The 16145-nt window shown below is 36.8% G+C and overlaps 1 protein-coding gene across 5 annotated transcripts; it reads left to right on the top strand.

Annotated features, from left to right (window-relative positions):
• Positions 1–3593: 3593 nt before the first annotated feature.
• Positions 3594–15775, top strand: LOC133739925 (myosin-11). 5 transcript variants are annotated; one of them, XM_062167742.1, is made up of 30 exons: positions 3594–3921; positions 4332–4460; positions 5060–5203; positions 5317–5462; positions 5565–5721; positions 5925–5983; positions 6351–6510; positions 6594–6743; positions 6848–6984; positions 7076–7222; positions 7316–7417; positions 7739–7796; positions 7879–7980; positions 8830–8867; positions 9574–9700; positions 9797–9967; positions 10366–10497; positions 10575–10684; positions 10812–10872; positions 11326–11503; positions 11756–11955; positions 12084–12152; positions 12276–12350; positions 12688–12750; positions 12879–12944; positions 13071–13271; positions 13407–13546; positions 14127–14380; positions 14809–14834; positions 14916–15775. In XM_062167742.1, the coding sequence occupies exons 1-30, from the start codon at positions 3919–3921 to the stop codon at positions 14928–14930; spliced, it is 3420 nt and encodes a 1139-aa protein (XP_062023726.1). In that variant the 5' UTR covers positions 3594–3918; the 3' UTR covers positions 14931–15775. The 5 variants fall into 5 exon arrangements, with proteins under 5 accessions (XP_062023726.1, XP_062023727.1, XP_062023725.1 ...); XM_062167743.1 differs by having other exon boundaries at positions 10366–10467; positions 14809–15775; XM_062167741.1 differs by having other exon boundaries at positions 14809–15774.
• The last annotated feature ends 370 nt before the right edge of the window (positions 15776–16145 follow it).

Genomic DNA, 16145 nt, shown 5'->3' with positions numbered 1-16145 from the left:
TTCCTTGATCTCTCGGCTTTCTCGGCCGAGGTGATTTTTAGAGGCAACATCTTTTGGCACGCCCAGTGGGACCTGAAATATTTTTAGGCGTTGTTCATAGGATGCAATTTAATTGAGCACAAAATGGTGTCCTCGGCCAAGAAAGCCGAAAAGATGCAAAGCGTGCTAAGACAACAAACAAAGTTGCTAAAGCAATCCCAACTATAAGTAAGTTGTTCCCCCCCCCCCCCCCCCCCCCATGTTCGTTCATTTATACACATATAGTTATTTTTTTCACCAACTTGTGGTTGTAGGTGGCCAAGATTCTTTGAAGAAGTGTATTAAAGTTGGTAAAAAGAGAAAGGCCACCCCTAGTTCGACCACTGATTCGACCAAAGGTAGGCCGAAATCAATTTGAATTGCAGTCGGCCATTATGTAAGGAATCATGGCCGACTACTAATGTCTTTGCTATTTTGTCTCCTTTGAATAACAGATGGTGTCACCTTGTCCTCAACGTCTCAATCTCCTCCATCTAAACAATCGGCAAAACAAGACGAGCAAGCCTCTGAAAGTGAAGAAGAATTGTGCTTGACCAAACGAAGCCGTCCAGAAATACTCAAGGTATGACACATCATCATAGTGAGTAATCGTCGCTTAGTGAGAAACTGGTGTCGGCTAACGAGCCGGTAAGTATGCACCAAACATGTTTTGTGATTACTTCCTTTCTATTATGCTGAAGAACTAATTGTTAGTGGCTGACATTGTAGGAAGGTAATCAAGGGTTTGAAGCCGAACTTCAAGCTTTCATGAAGGCGTTTTTCGGCCGATGCTCTAACCGAGTTTTAGTTTCATTGTCTTTTCAATTCCTTAGTTGTTAGCTCTACTAGTTCAAGTCATTTCCCTTTGTTTTCTTGTAACCTAGTATCAATATTTCAATTGTTTCTATTGTTACGTTTTTTTTTTTGTAATAGTTGACAGTTTTGTTGTTCAAAGCCGTTTACTTTTTCGTTCTTGTTCTTTATTTTTCTGCACTTAATTTAGAGTTTACTTCCTTGCTCTTTTACTATCGTGTTTATTTCTTGCACTAGGAGTAGTTTTAACGTAATTGTTCGGTTACCAATCACTATTTGCGACTCGTCCATTGAACAACCCAAAAGTCCTTGTCTCCAAGGCATCGAACCCTCAGCCGAGATTGTTCGTTCCTCGGCTTTCAGTCGCTCGACGAAGTCAGAACACGTGCACTACATCTACAATTGCACACTTGGCCTCTTGGCCGTGTGCTGGCACGCCTCGCAATCCATTCATCAAGAAGGACGTTTGTTCCTTGATCTCTCGGCTTTCTTGGCCGAGGTGATTTTTAGAGGCAACAATTATGTGGTGTATTTTTTCATAACTTCATAAAACAAAATGTTGGATCTGATCGTTGCTTAGCGAATATATATACTATTCGTGAGTCCATTGCAACTCGTGGGTTCAAAGATGCCGAGGCATAGTTAATGAGCTTCTAAATTAAAGAGAAGTGTTCCATTTTGCCAACTGTATCGCACTCAGACATGGCCACTTGGAGATGTCAGCTGGAGTAATGTGAAAATTTATTTTTATTTTTTTTATATTGAGATCACACGGTATCCTCAAAGGCTTTCTAGGCCTAGAGACTAATTAATGTCAGGGGGTCATGTTAAAACACTTCCTCCTCGGTCTTTGATTGCTGGATTAATGTGGCTAGGTATATAGGACGGGAGATATTCCCTGCGGCATTTTTACCAAGATTCTGATGGTCTTGCCCAATATGGTTGGACAGATCATGATGGCCGCACTTATGGACATCAAGTCATTGTTGACCAGGAAATGAAGTTGGCCACTAGTTTCTTGAAATCGAAGGGGGAAGACAGTGGTTATGGGGGAGACTGGGTAGTTCGACTTGATGTACAAAACCACAAGTAAATAGCCTGACTTAATTTACACTTATGAAATGACTTTGTTCTATAAAATTTGCTTTATCAAATATATGGGGTATGGACAAAGTCTGATGCGGATATTCCATTGAAATGATAGATTGTGTACTGTACTTAAATGTATAATGAGTAGCAAACCCCTGTATCACTAATTGTTAGTGGCTGACATTGTAGGAAGGTAATCAAGGGTTTGAAGCCGAACTTCAAGCTTTCATGAGGGCGTTTTTCGGCCGATGCTCTAACCGGGTTTTAGTTTCATTGTCTTTTCAATTCCTTAGTTGTTAGCTCTACTAGTTCAAGTCATTTCCCTTCGTTTTCTTGTAACCTAGTATCAATATTTCAATTGTTTCTATTGTTACGTTTTTTTTTTTGTAATAGTTGACAGTTTTGTTGTTCAAAGCCGTTTACTTTTTCGGTCTTTACGTTATCGTTCATTTAGTTTCTTACAATTTACTTTCTTGTTCTTTAATTTTCTGCACTTAATTTAGAGTTTACTTCCTTGCTCTTTTACTATTGTGTTTATTTCTTGCACTAGGAGTAGTTTTAACGTAATTGTTCGGTTACCAATCACTATTTGCGACTCGTCCATTGAACAACCCAAAAGTCCTTGTCTCCAAGGCATCAAACCCTCAGCCTAGATTGTTCCTTCCTCGGCTTTCAGTCGCTCGACGAAGTCAGAACACGCGCACTACATCTACAATTGCACACTTGGCCTCTTGGCCGTGTGCTGGCACGCCTCGCAATCCATTCATCAAGAAGGACGTTTGTTCCTTGATCTCTCGGCTTTCTTGGCCGAGGTGATTTTTAGAGGCAACAATTATGTGGTGTATTTTTTCATAACTTCATAAAACAAAATGTTGGATCTGATCGTTGCTTAGCGAATATACTATTCGTGAGTCCATTGCAACTCGTGGGTTCAAAGATGCCGATTCATAGTTAATGAGCTTCTAAATTAAAGAGAAGTGTTCCATTTTGCCAACTGTATCGCACTCAGACTTGGCCACTTGGAGATGTCAGCTGGAGTAATGTGAATTTTATTTTTTATTTTTTTTTTATATTGAGATCACACGGTATCCTTAAAGGCTTTCTAGGCCCAGAGACTAATTAATGTCAGGGGGTCATGTTAAAACACTTCCTCCCCCTTGGCCATCAAGAATAGATTGCGATTTAAACTCCAATCAGTGTTGGCGGGAATCAAACTAGAGTGTGGGGGTTCCACATCTGGAGGCTCTTACCAACTCGACCACCGACGATGGTTGAGATGTAAACTTAGATGTGGAGAGTCCTTGTGTAAGTTAACAATTTTAGTGAACATATTGAGGAGCTATCAATTAGTAATTTGGTGAGGTTTGAGCCGATTATGATCTACTAAATGCATATGATTAAACGTTAAAGCATGTCAATTGTAACACCCACCATGTTCGTTCGTAGGGTTATCCTACAACATCATGTGTCACACCAGAAAGTCCTATTGTTCAAGACATGGTCATTAGTGTAGATATGGAGTGTTATGGGTTTGACATTTGTAATTAGCATCAACATTGAATATTTTTACCGCACCACTGTTTTTTCTTTTTATCTTTATATCAAACCAATGTGTAATTTCCTTTTCTTCTCAAAAAAAAGAAAAAACCAATGTGTTGGAATTACGTGAATCCAAAAGTGTGAAGTGAATCTTGTTCTCCAGAGAGTGAGAGTAAGGCGCGAAGAGAGTGAGAGAGAGCCACAAGAATGGCGAAATTCCGGGACGTTCGAAGACCGTCACTTCCACAAACCAAGCGACACCACGACAACGACAACAACAACAACACCCCTAAACCAACAACAAACATCATCACACTAATCAACTTGTGCAACTTTTCGTTTCCCACTCTAAATCTTCATCCTCCTGGATGACAAATCGGACCCGCACTCGTTCAAGCTAAATGGATTGCCATTCCTATACGCCACGACCTCTACGTTTCTGGGTTTGAATCGATCAGGATGGTACGTATATTTCCCAACTCAATTATTACATTCTCGTTCATATGCTTGTGAATTTCATGAAAATGATGTAGAGTATGACAATGCTGCCTCTGTAGTTGCATTGTAATGATGGAAATTTAGTGGTTTGAGAAAGATCAGGGGCATTAAACTCGTTATCGATATTTTGTACCTTTAGTTGATCCAAGTAATGTTCAAACTCTTGGTATACCTCGAGGCATTGGCTATTAGCGAAGAATCCCTGAATGGTTTTGAGTTTGAAAACTCAAGAGCTAAATTATGAGATCCCATGAGCTTATTATTCCGTACTCAAAAAAAAAAAAAATGTAGTATAATGTGAAAAGCAGATTTCAATTGCTTATTTAATTGGAGGTGATAACCTGCTAATGTAATGAGAATTTCAACTGCTGCAGAGCAAGCCAGTGACCATTGTTGTTGGTTCTCATGTCTGGGTGGAGAATGCGGAATTAATTTGGACTGATGGAGAAGTACTAAAGATTAATGGAGAGGAAGCTGAGATTAAAACTAGCAATGAGAATACGGTAATGCAGTTAATCTATTGTTTGCTTTTCTGTTTCAAAGGTTTCGGGTGTGATCTTTGTTGGAATCTTTACTGCTTAGTACATGTTTGGTTTACATAATATAGTAGCGGGTGTGAGGCTCACTGTTTTGATAGCAAGGCAATTTTTATCTTTTTTCTTTTTGTATTACAAAAGAAACAGAATTGAGAAGTGGAACTCGAGTATCAAATTTTTTTTCTTAACAAGTGCAGAGAAAGATATAAGAGTACTTTGAAAATCAGCTTCGAAAGGAGAATTCTGCACCATTCTTGTTTTTGTGTTGCAAAATTAAAGATGGTATTTCAGTAGTAACTAGACCTGCCATCATCTCTGATCTGTTGGCTGCTCTTCTGCATGGGTTGTATGTATAAATGTGGTGCAGAACCATCTACACAACATTTACAGAAACTTCTCTAGCGTTTTTTTTTTTTTTTTTTTTTTCAATAAGTTTCCTTATAACTAGAGAAGGACTAGCTCAACTCACGTGTTGCATATCAGCTCATAAGCAGCTTCATTCAGATGACAGTTAACTTCATATTCTGTTTATTTGTGAAAAATAACCCACTTTCATATTGCCCCAGGTTACTGCAAAGGTGTCAAAGTTACACCCGAAAGATACAGAAATTCCTGCTGGTGGAGTTGATGACATGACTAAGTTATCATATTTGCATGAACCTGGAGTGCTTCACAATTTGGCAACCAGATATGAAATCAGTGAAATTTATGTGTGTTTTCTCTCATCTTGAGTTTTAATCAATTAAAGTATGCCTTGGTGCAGAAAATGATTAATCACTGCAGCTGTTGGTGTCTCTGTTATAATAGTTTGATAACATTGCAGACTTACACTGGAAACATTCTCATTGCTGTCAATCCATTTCAAACTCTTTCACATTTGTATGATGCTTCTATGATGAAAAAGTACAGTGGAGTGCCATTTGGAGAACTTAGCCCCCATGTTTTTGCAATAGCTGATGCTGCATACAGGTTATCTGTGTTTCTTTTGCATCCTACTGCATCCTACCTTTTTTGTCTCCTTAAAAGATGATGCAGTTACTTTACTGAATTTATCAAATCAAATCTGATCAGGGAAATGGTTAATGAGGGAAAGAGCAACTCTATTCTGGTTAGCGGTGAAAGCGGAGCTGGTAAGACTGAAACAACTAAAATGCTAATGCGCTACCTTGCCTACTTGGGTGGCAATGCTGCAGCTGAAGGACGGACTGTTGAACAACAAGTTTTAGAAGTAAGATGGTTTTGCTTGCACTATCTCAGGGTCGCTATTTAGTTCTCAGTTCATAGTAAAACTACATAGAGATCTGAATCATTGCATAACTATCCCTTCCCCTGACTGAAGAAAATGCTGTTAATTTTTTATTCTGCATATTGGTTTCCTTGTTTAAACTTGTAGCACTCTAAAATGTTTTTGTATTTACTGACACATTGCAGTCAAATCCAGTTCTTGAAGCATTTGGTAATGCCAAGACTGTTAAAAATAACAATTCCAGGTGAGATCCTCTTAAGTTCTTTGAGATTTTTACGGTCCATGTTGCCTTTTGTTGTTTCCTTACTGTTTTGGTTTGCAAATTTACAATGCATTCTTCACCCTTAGATTCATGGAATTGACTGTATAAATCATGGTATGGGTTTGCATGCCTCAGTATGATACACTCTGAGAACAGGATGTTAATTAGTTTGTCTTGTCATTCCTTCCTAATGGAGACAAAGAAAATTCAATGTACAATGCATTATCTTCTCTTGGGAGGGAATAATTTGATGACATAATCTATTTCCAACTCTTTTTTACCAGACAGTGATATGTCCTAACTAGGTCAGTCTGTACACACTAATGTTATCTTGAATACACTGCTGCAGCCGCTTTGGGAAGTTTGTTGAGATTCAATTTGATAATCGTGGTAGAATATCAGGGGCAGCCATCAGGACTTATCTCCTAGAGAGATCTCGTGTTTGCCAAATATCTGATTTTGAGCGTAACTATCACTGTTTTTATCTCCTGTGTGCCGCTCCGCAGAAGGTTGATAACTTAATTTTGTACTTCAGTGCATATTTATGATATTCCACAGTATTTTTGAGTTGACAAGTTTTGAGTCCTATCAGGAGAGAGAGAAATATAAGTTGGTGGATCCTCAATCATATCACTATCTTAATCAATCAAGTTGCTATGAATTGGTTGATATCGATGATGCTCAGTTTTATCTCTCTACTAGGAGAGCCATGACTGTTATTGGAATAAGCGAAGTAGAACAGGCATGCTCTTTTGATCTGAATATAAACATTTGCTTATTGTTAAGTTAAGCATCATACACACTATACCTGGGAATAACCTCTCTCCCTCTAAATCTCTTATTCAGGAAGCTATTTTCAGAGTTGTGGCAGCAATTCTTCATCTTGGAAATATTGATTTTGCCAATGGGGAAGATCATGATTCATCCGTCATAAAAGATGATCAATCCCTTTTTCATCTTCAAATGGCAGCAGAACTTCTCATGTGTGACTCAAGCTTTGCTTTTTAGATTTTTATTTTTTATATCTTTTAAAGAACTTAGAATGTGGTGCTTATCCACTTATTCATATTTTAGGTGTAATCCTCGAGCACTGGAAGATGCACTCTGTAAGCGTGTAATGATTACCCCAGAAGAAATTATTAAACGAAGTCTTGATCCACTTGGTGCAACAGTTAGCAGAGATGGTTTAGCCAAGACAATTTATTCTCAATTGTTTAACTGGTTAGATGCTTATGAATCATTTTTACTTGAATGCTTGCTGTGGAAATGAAGCATTTAACGATCATTTTTTTTTTCCTTCTTTTTTATGTTCAGGTTGGTGGATAAAATCAATGTCTCAATTGGGCAAGACCCTAGCTCAAAATGTTTGATTGGGGTCCTTGATATATATGGTTTTGAAAGCTTCAAAACTAATAGGTAATGACTAATGCATGAATACAAAAATGTGGGATACATAGATATGTTTGGGTTCAATTATACATGATTCTATTGTATGCATGTGACATAAATGAAAACATGTGTGTGATTTATCTAGTTGGTTTTGCATAACAAAACCTGACATTACCTATGATGTGTATTAAATTTCCAACCTGCACTAAGGTACTTAGGAAATCCCTCTAGGTAATACTGAAAATCATATTTACCTGATGATGGATTATGAAAAAGAGGATCCGTAATTATATGCAGTTAGAATCCACTTCGTCATTCTGAGTACTGATTTATATTTCATAAATGCAGTTTTGAGCAGTTTTGTATTAATTACACGAATGAAAAGCTGCAACAACATTTCAACAAGGTATGAGGTTAGTCATACTGAAAACTTGAGTTGTAGGTCATTCTTTCCAATGTAGATTCTAAAGTGTTGTAATGTCATTCAGCATGTCTTCAAGATGGAACAAGAGGAATATACCAAAGAGGAAATTGACTGGAGCTACATAGAATTTGTTGATAACAAAGATGTCCTAGATCTCATTGAACAGGTCTCTGTCTCTTTCTCTCCTCTGCCGCCTTGTAGCCTTTAAGTAGCCAAAATCAGAAATTATTCCAAGGACCTTATTCTGAAATCAGTGGCTTGTCCCTTTCTCCATTGATGCATTACGTTGATTGTTAATTCGTCTGCTTGATTGCATAGCCCAGAATATATTTCAAGCCATACAAATAGATTAGGACTAAATACTGTTTAGTCCTTGAGCTTTTGACCATAAAACACTTCAGTCCCTGACCTTCTAATTTCACACGTTTAGTCCCTGTACTTCAAAATTTCAGACCAATAGGTCCTTGCCGTCTAAAAGTCACTGCGAAATGTCTATTATGCCCTCAGTTTTTTAATTAATTAATTAATTATTTTCCTTTTTTGGAAAAGGATTTTTTTTTTCCCTTTCTTTCTTTCTGTTTATTTTTTTCTGTTTTTTTCCCTTTCTTTCTTTTTGTTTGAAAAAAAATAAATAAATAAAGAAAAAAGAATAAATTAAAAAAAAAAAAAGGAATAAATTTATTTTTAAAAAAAAAGAACTGAGGGCATAATAGACATTTCGCCGCGACTTTTAGATGGCAAGGACCTATTGGTTTGGAATTTTGAAGTATAAGGACTAAACGTGTGAAATTAGAAGGTACTGAAGTGTTTTATGGTCAAAAGCTCAAGGACTAAACAGTATTTAGTCCAATAGATTATAAAACTCTGCTTATTTCGCTGAATATCACACTGAATCAACCCTCCTGATTTTGTTTACTGTATTAGTGGTCCGTTCATTTTGAAGTTAAACATACAAGTAATCATTGTGCTGAATTGCTGTCATCCACACATTACTAACTGATACATTTGTGCACAGAAAAAAGGTGGGATCATTGCTCTGCTTGATGAAGCCTGGTATGATAACATCACTTTATTCTTGGTTGCAACTAAACACAGACACACACAAAGATTATCCTCTCATATATATCACGTTGGGTGAAATCTATAGTACAGTTTAGTCTTTTACTACATTTACACACACACATGCACATGCACAAAGAGTTCCTGCTCAGGTGCTACTAGAAGAAAGCAATTTTCATTGTTATTTATAGTGTAAGTTTTTCAACCCAGTATGTTTTAGTGGTTTACTTAAACATGGTAAGGTTTCCTAAAGGACACCATTCTATAGTAACAATTGGATTTATGTCCAATGGATCAGACCAACAAGAAAAAGTATAGAGAGAGATATGTTCTTGCCTTGCTTTTAGCCATGTTAAGTATCAATTACATCCTAGTGGTCATCTAATACTTCTGTGCTATATCCTTTCTTTCTTTCTTGAATGGCAATCATATATCCTTTAATAAAAGGCTATTGTAAAACTTTCTCTCTTTTGCACAACTAGATGGGAGAGCTGCTAAGCGTTGGTTAGATTCTCTTAAATAAGAACTGGGCATGGAATGTAATCCATTTGTTGGCTTAGTCAGAGAATAAAACCAATGATGGTATCTCTGAAAATATTTTGTGCCCCCTTTTCTTGTTGCAACATAATTTGTTTTTTCTAATCAGAATTTTTATTTATTATTATTATTTTGTTTATCTGACTAATTTTTCTCTTCACAGTATGTTTCCGAAATCAACTCATGAAACATTTTCAACAAAGCTTTATCAGACATTTAAAAATAATAAACGCTTCATCAAGCCAAAGCTGACCCGGTCAGATTTCACCGTTGTTCATTACGCAGGAGAAGTGAGCTCGGTTCCTATACATTTCACTGAATTCCATCGTCTAAAATATTTTTGGAATTTAAGTTTTCTTGCTTCTTTTCTTTGACTTATGCTTCAGGTACAATATCAATCCGATCAATTTTTAGACAAAAATAAAGATTATGTTGTTCCTGAACATCGAGATTTGTTGAGTGCTTCAAAATGCCCTTTTGTAGTGGGTCTTTTCCCTCCGGTTTCTGAGGAGGCAGCCAAATCTTCGAAGTTCTCATCTATCAGTTCGCGTTTTAGGGTACATTCTATTCTGGTCCTGTTGTCAATTGTGTTATTAGAAAAAGAATATTGTTATATTTGTGTGGGATTTTATCCTAAAGTTGCGGACATAATTGAGATGGTTTGTCTGCAGCTAGCTAACTTCATTTGATATAGCTTCCTGGTTTCTACTGTTGTGGACTTCTTGTCCACTTTAATTGTATCACATTTGAGTGATCGATAAAAAAAAATAAAATAAAAAATCTCTTCTAAAAAAAAACAGAGAAATAAAAAAATAAAAATAATAACTATAATACTAGTAATGTTGGATTTTGCCTTAGATTACCTTGGACTTATACATTACTATCAGTTATTTCCCTGGCATAAGACGATTTACTGCAGAAAGGTGAACCTAATTCTTTGACCTTATTGATGCAGCTACAACTGCAACAATTGATGGAAACTCTAAATTCTACAGAGCCCCACTACATAAGATGTATAAAGCCAAATAATCTCTTAAAACCTGCAGTATTTGAAAATGTCAGTGTCATCCAGCAACTACGTTCTGGTGTAAGTATAATGGGAATCGTGCTAGAACCTATTATTTATTCTAGATTGGTGGCATTCATACTTTGTCGTTTCTGTAGGGTGTTTTAGAGGCAGTCAGAATAAAATGTGCTGGATTCCCTACTTACAGGAATTTTTCGGAATTTTTAACTCGTTTTCGTATCCTGGCACCAGAGGTGTTGAAAATGGAGTAAGCATCACCTTAATCTTTCTTTTTTGAATATTCAGCTTTTCATTTTTGTCTAATTGCTGGTTGTTGTGGTTTCATGGTTTTTGGGCTTCGTTCCCAATTCTGAACTTAATGCCTACATTATCAGGTGTCCTGAAAATGAAGCCTGTAAAAAGATTTTGGAGAAGATGGGGCTTAAAGATTATCAGGTAATAGGAACAAGTTCATGTGTCAATCAACCTAAGTTGACATGCACATTAATTTGTGCAACTCCAGATATTATTAGCTTCACCTTGGTGCTACACCACAGTTATATTAGAGTAGAGCTTGTGAATGATAATCATATATACTTCGGTAGCTGTAATGCAGAACTCGATGGAAATAATAGATAAAAGAGAAGAGAAGAGGGAATAAGAAAGAAGAAGAATATAGAGGGAAGAAGAGAGAGGGAAGAGAGAGATAGGAACTCAAAAATGAAGACTGGCCTAATTAAAGGGATTAGTCTGAAAATCATCACCTATTATGTTTTTTCTCGTTAGAATCCACGGATTTCAATCCATTCTATTAGATTTTTTTGCAAGACATTATATATACATACATATGTGTGTGTGTGTGTGTTCCATTCAGCTACAAATGATGATTTTTCTTCTTTTCCCTTCCAGATAGGGAAAACAAAGGTTTTTTTAAGAGTTGGTCAGATGGCTGTGCTTGATGCACAGAGAACACTCATGCATGGCAACTCAGCGAAGGTGATTCAAACACGGGGCAGAACTCTTGTTACTCGTAAAAAGTTTGTTAGTGCACAGATGGCTTCTATTTGCATACAATCAGTTTGTAGAGGTGAGTACATAAGAAGAAGAGTAGGTCTTTTTATTGGAGATGGTATCTTTTGTGGTTCCTGAACATTTCAGCCATTTCTATGTGTTTTGATGGATGTGTTACAATCCCTTTGATTCATTTATGTACTTTTGGTTACTCTAGCAGTAAGTGTTTTTATGGGCTTTACTAGATTCCTTTACAATTGGCTACACATACATGGACTAGATAACTCTATATATACAGCTCTAAAGAATTTCATTGTTTTGATTCCAGGAGAATTGGCTCGCAAGTTATATAAGCTGAAGAAACAGGAGTTTGCCGCCGTTAAAATTCAGAAGACTTCACGTAAACGCCTGGCGAGAAAAGATTATCTCAGAATGATCTTCTCTTCAGTTCTCTTACAAGCACATCTACGGGCAATGGTTGCTCGTGATGATTTTAAATCCAAGCGTTTGGCAGCAGTTACTATTCAGGTGATCAACGCTTCCTGCTTCATGTGTTACTATTATGCACAGTTTGTTGCTTTGTACATTCTCAAAAAACTTTTGTAAATGCCGGCATGAAAAGACTCAAAATCATGTTCTCCACATTTGTCTTACAGTCAGGTTTACGTGCAATGGCTGCTCGTGATGATCTTAGATATAAAGTAGAGGCGGCAGTTGTTATTCAGGTGGGTACCTTGCTTCCTGTGCTGCTATATTACATCGTTTGGTGCTATTCATGTTCTCAAAGAAGTAACATAGATGCCTCGTGAGACTATTTCATGACCTAGTTCTCTTCAATTATCTTACAGACAGGTTTAAGGGCAATTGCTGCTCGTGATGCCTATAGAAAAAGAGCAAAATCCAGTGCAGCAGTTATTACTCAGGTAATTAATTATCTTCCTATGCTCCTATATCATGTAGTTTGTTGCTATCTTCCTATGTTCCTATATCATGTAGTTCGTTGCCTTTTTCTCATTCTCACTGAATGACATTAAGAAACATGAATGCATATTAGTCTTGTCAGAAGCATCAACCATAAGGGACAACCAAATATCCTTACTTTTCAAGTTCTTATTAAACCAACCGTTTACAGACTAGTCTTATATAATGTTCAAAAAAAAAAAAAAAAAACTAGTCTTATACTTTCTACAAGATCAGAAGCATCGTGCCTGGTAATGCCTTACAATTCTTATAACTGAAAAATTAAAATAATTTGTGCAGACTGACTTGGAAGAACCAAAGGAAAAAGAAGCGACAAAGTCGGAGGCCTCTAAGCAAGCTAAAGTAAGCCACGTTGATGAAACAGATTATTATTTGACTGTCAGGTTGCACTGATAAAATGTGAAGAAGCATATGCTATGCTTATTATCAAACAACTGTCAAGTCTTTTGACTGAAAGATAATTTGTGCAGACTGACTTGGAAGAAGCAAAAGTAGAAGAGGCAACAACAAAGTTGGAGTCCTCTGTGAAATATAAGGTAAGTAATTTAATGAACAGTTGTTTTCTGTGAATGTCAGGTTGAACTGGTAGAAATTGAAGAGGCATGCTATGTTGTCAACGAACTGCCAAGTCTTTTACTGAAAAATTTAGGTAATTTGTTCAGAATGGCCCCAAAGAAGCAAAAGGAGAAGAGTCAACAAAGTTGGAGTCCTCTGTGAAAGTTGATGAAAAAAGTGTGTTGGTTGAGAGTCGGGCTGCAGTGATAGAAATTGACAAAACATCCCCTATGATCCAAAAACTTCCAGGTCCAGATCAAGATGCTGACATAATTAAGATTCTTACTGCAGAAGTCGAAAATTTGAAGGTACCCCATTTTTGAACCTACAGCTTCAGAAATACAATTCTCTTAAACTTTTTTCCATTATTTTTCTCATCTTAATCTGGCTTAGGAAACATAGCATGTACAAACTAATGATTTTTTTTTCTCTCTCTCACATAGGTCATGTTGCAAGCAGAAAAACAGAGAGCTAATGAGTTTGAAAGGAGATATCTAGAAGCCCGGGTATCAAGCGAGCAAGGACATAAAAAATTAGAGGAAACTGAAAGAATAGTACATCAACTTCAGGACTCTTTGAACAGGTAGTACTAGTTAACGTCCTTTAAAAATTATTCGTTATCAGTTTTCAGTCTGCCCTTTCCATCTCGTATATGTTAAAGAGCTAAATATGCTTTGCATTGAGTGCAAGAGGCTTGGTTGTGTTCCCGACAAACTTGAAATCGCTTGCAAATGAAAAACTATGAATAAATTTTGGTAAATGCTTCTTTAGTTTCTTCCCTATTGATAGGATTAAAAATGCAGTTCTTATAGTTAGGATTAGATATTCCTATGTTTCGAGGCATGCCATTTCCTACAATGCATAAGAATTTGCGAGCGAAAATCATTTTGGGCCTTTGAGCAATAAAGCTACCAGATAGATATTATTCTGTTTTCTTTCAACAAAGAAAATTATCTTTTGCATTGACATATGCTGAAGAACCAAAACTATAATCGTTTGAGAGAGAGAGAGAGAGAGAGAGAGAGATAGATTTCTGGTGATGTAAACATTGCTCCAAAACTCCAGATTTCTGCATTTCTGGAATTTATGATCGTTACGTTTATGTTTGTAATGCTGCTTCTAAATCATATGACTAATACTAAATATGATTTAGTGTGTTTCAGGATGATATATTGCATGTCGAACCAAGTTTCAGAGCTCAAAACAATTTTGTGTACTGCATCAAAATCAAGTTCAGCTTCTGGGCCTCTTGTTAGACACGAAGGAGTTGATAGCATTTCCAGTAACTCTGAATGTTCATCCACTGACTCAGAATTTACTTTTCCAGCTACAGTTTCAACTTCAACTAACATTTCTTCCCCAGGCCCCAATTCTGTCCCACTTATAGTTCAGGACGTTTCTGCTGGAGAAGTTTCAGGTTAGTTTAGCTGTGTTCTGATTTTCTGGCCATATGTACCTCATAAATCAGAACGATCTTTAAAGTTTTGAATAGAGTTTGGTAATGTGTAAGTGATTGTACCAAAGACAATGATCGTATCATACATAATTTGTATTGTGTCCATGGTGAAATTACTTGGGCAGCAATTAAGCACAATCTAGATCATCTTGTTCCCACTTTTCATAGGGTTACATTCTACTAAATTCATGTGACTAAAGCACTTAATCTGTCTGATTCTTATGAGTTTCCAAAAGAGATCCTCATTCAGCAATCAGCCAATCACTTCCTTGCACATCATTTTTCTCGTTGCAACTTGGATTATAATGGTTTTTGTTTAGAAGTTATAATTTATAAGTTCTGTTCATTGTTTTATGTTTTTCTTTCCCTCTTGATGATACATTTTGCAGGATGTGAAAGTAAGAACAATGAAAAGGTGAGGAAGGAGGGCGCTTTTGATGACTTCTTCTGATGGAGCTTGCACTAATAACTTTTTCTTTCTTTCTTGCTTGCTTAGACATGGGTTTCGTAAACGTCATACTTTTGGCATTGTATATACGACACCAGACTTGAACATATCGTCCCATACGCTTCATACAAGACGATACATGGACAAAGTTCTCTCAGGAAGCTGTAGGTCAAATTAGTCAGGTAGTGTTAGTAAAGGGTCAAATGTAGTAAGTTGTAGAGTAGTACTTAGTCTGAGCTCATTCACTAACATCCTTTGTGATTTTACTTTGCCCTGATAACTGGCCATCAACTTAACCTGCATAATGTTAAAGTTCATTTTTCCTCTACACTGGGTCTGTACTTTTATCTTCGTGATCGACTTTTGGGATCTGCATATCAACCCAGTGAAACATCAAGATGCGTAGTGTGACACAACCACTTAACTAGAGGCAGCAAGCTAATGAGGAGTTCCTTATCAGTGTAATGCACAGCACCTGTGCTCTTTAAGAGGCCTTAATTCAACCAGAACATTTTAGTACTGAATTGGGCACACTAGTCGGCTGTCTGTAATTTATTTTTGATGCCTAATGACTTCCTGTTGATATTTCTCAGCATAAATACATAGTATGCTTTATAAGTAGAAGCAGTCGCATGCTCATATGTAGAAGACCAGAGGGTATCTGGCATGGCTTAAACAAGGCCGGATGTGGTGCCAAGTTGATTCAGATAAGGAGTGTGGAATTGTTGCAGAGGGATAAAAGAACATCTTAATTACTCCTGGATATAGTTTGCTTTTTTCAATTTGTTACTGCATTGGTGATCTATCATTTGGCAAAGAAAGTAAATTCCCAACTAGTATCCTAGAGTTTCAAATGCTAGATCGACCTAAACCCATCCGTATGCGAGATATATTTTGTCTTGTATATAATTCCGGTATATTTATGTAAGGCTTATATGGCGCATTGCATTGCGAATTTGGCCGATATATTCTATTTGCACCCCATTTTTGTATTTCATAAAACTTTCTCCCACACATACATTTTGGTCCTCTTCGTCGAATTTTTTTTTTTTTGGTCCAACCTTTTGTTATGTGCCAATCGCAGAAGGAATATACTCACTTATGCATTGTCTTATGCACTGTCTATTGTCCAAGTGAAAGTCCCGGAGTCCGGAGATGAAATTTTGGGAAAAAAGAGAAGAATCAATCACTAACATGAGAAGTAGGATGCTCAAATGGGAAAAATTGAATCCGGATCACAAGTGAGGTCGGAGATTGGGCATCCTACTTTTGTTGCCG

The sequence above is a fragment of the Rosa rugosa genome, chromosome 3 (genome assembly GCF_958449725.1).
Source record: "Rosa rugosa chromosome 3, drRosRugo1.1, whole genome shotgun sequence".
Taxonomy (NCBI): Eukaryota; Viridiplantae; Streptophyta; class Magnoliopsida; order Rosales; family Rosaceae; genus Rosa; species Rosa rugosa.
The sequence above is the reverse complement of the archived record's forward strand: the minus strand, read 5'-3'. Positions and strand labels throughout refer to the sequence as shown.

Bases quoted from the DNA above. Each gene is read 5' to 3' on its own strand.
- LOC133739925 (XM_062167741.1), top strand. The intron at 10,498-10,574 runs GTAAGTATAATG...TCGTTTCTGTAG, and splicing joins TCCAGCAACTACGTTCTGGT to GGTGTTTTAGAGGCAGTCAG. The intron at 14,381-14,808 runs GTTAGTTTAGCT...TACATTTTGCAG, and splicing joins TTCTGCTGGAGAAGTTTCAG to GATGTGAAAGTAAGAACAAT.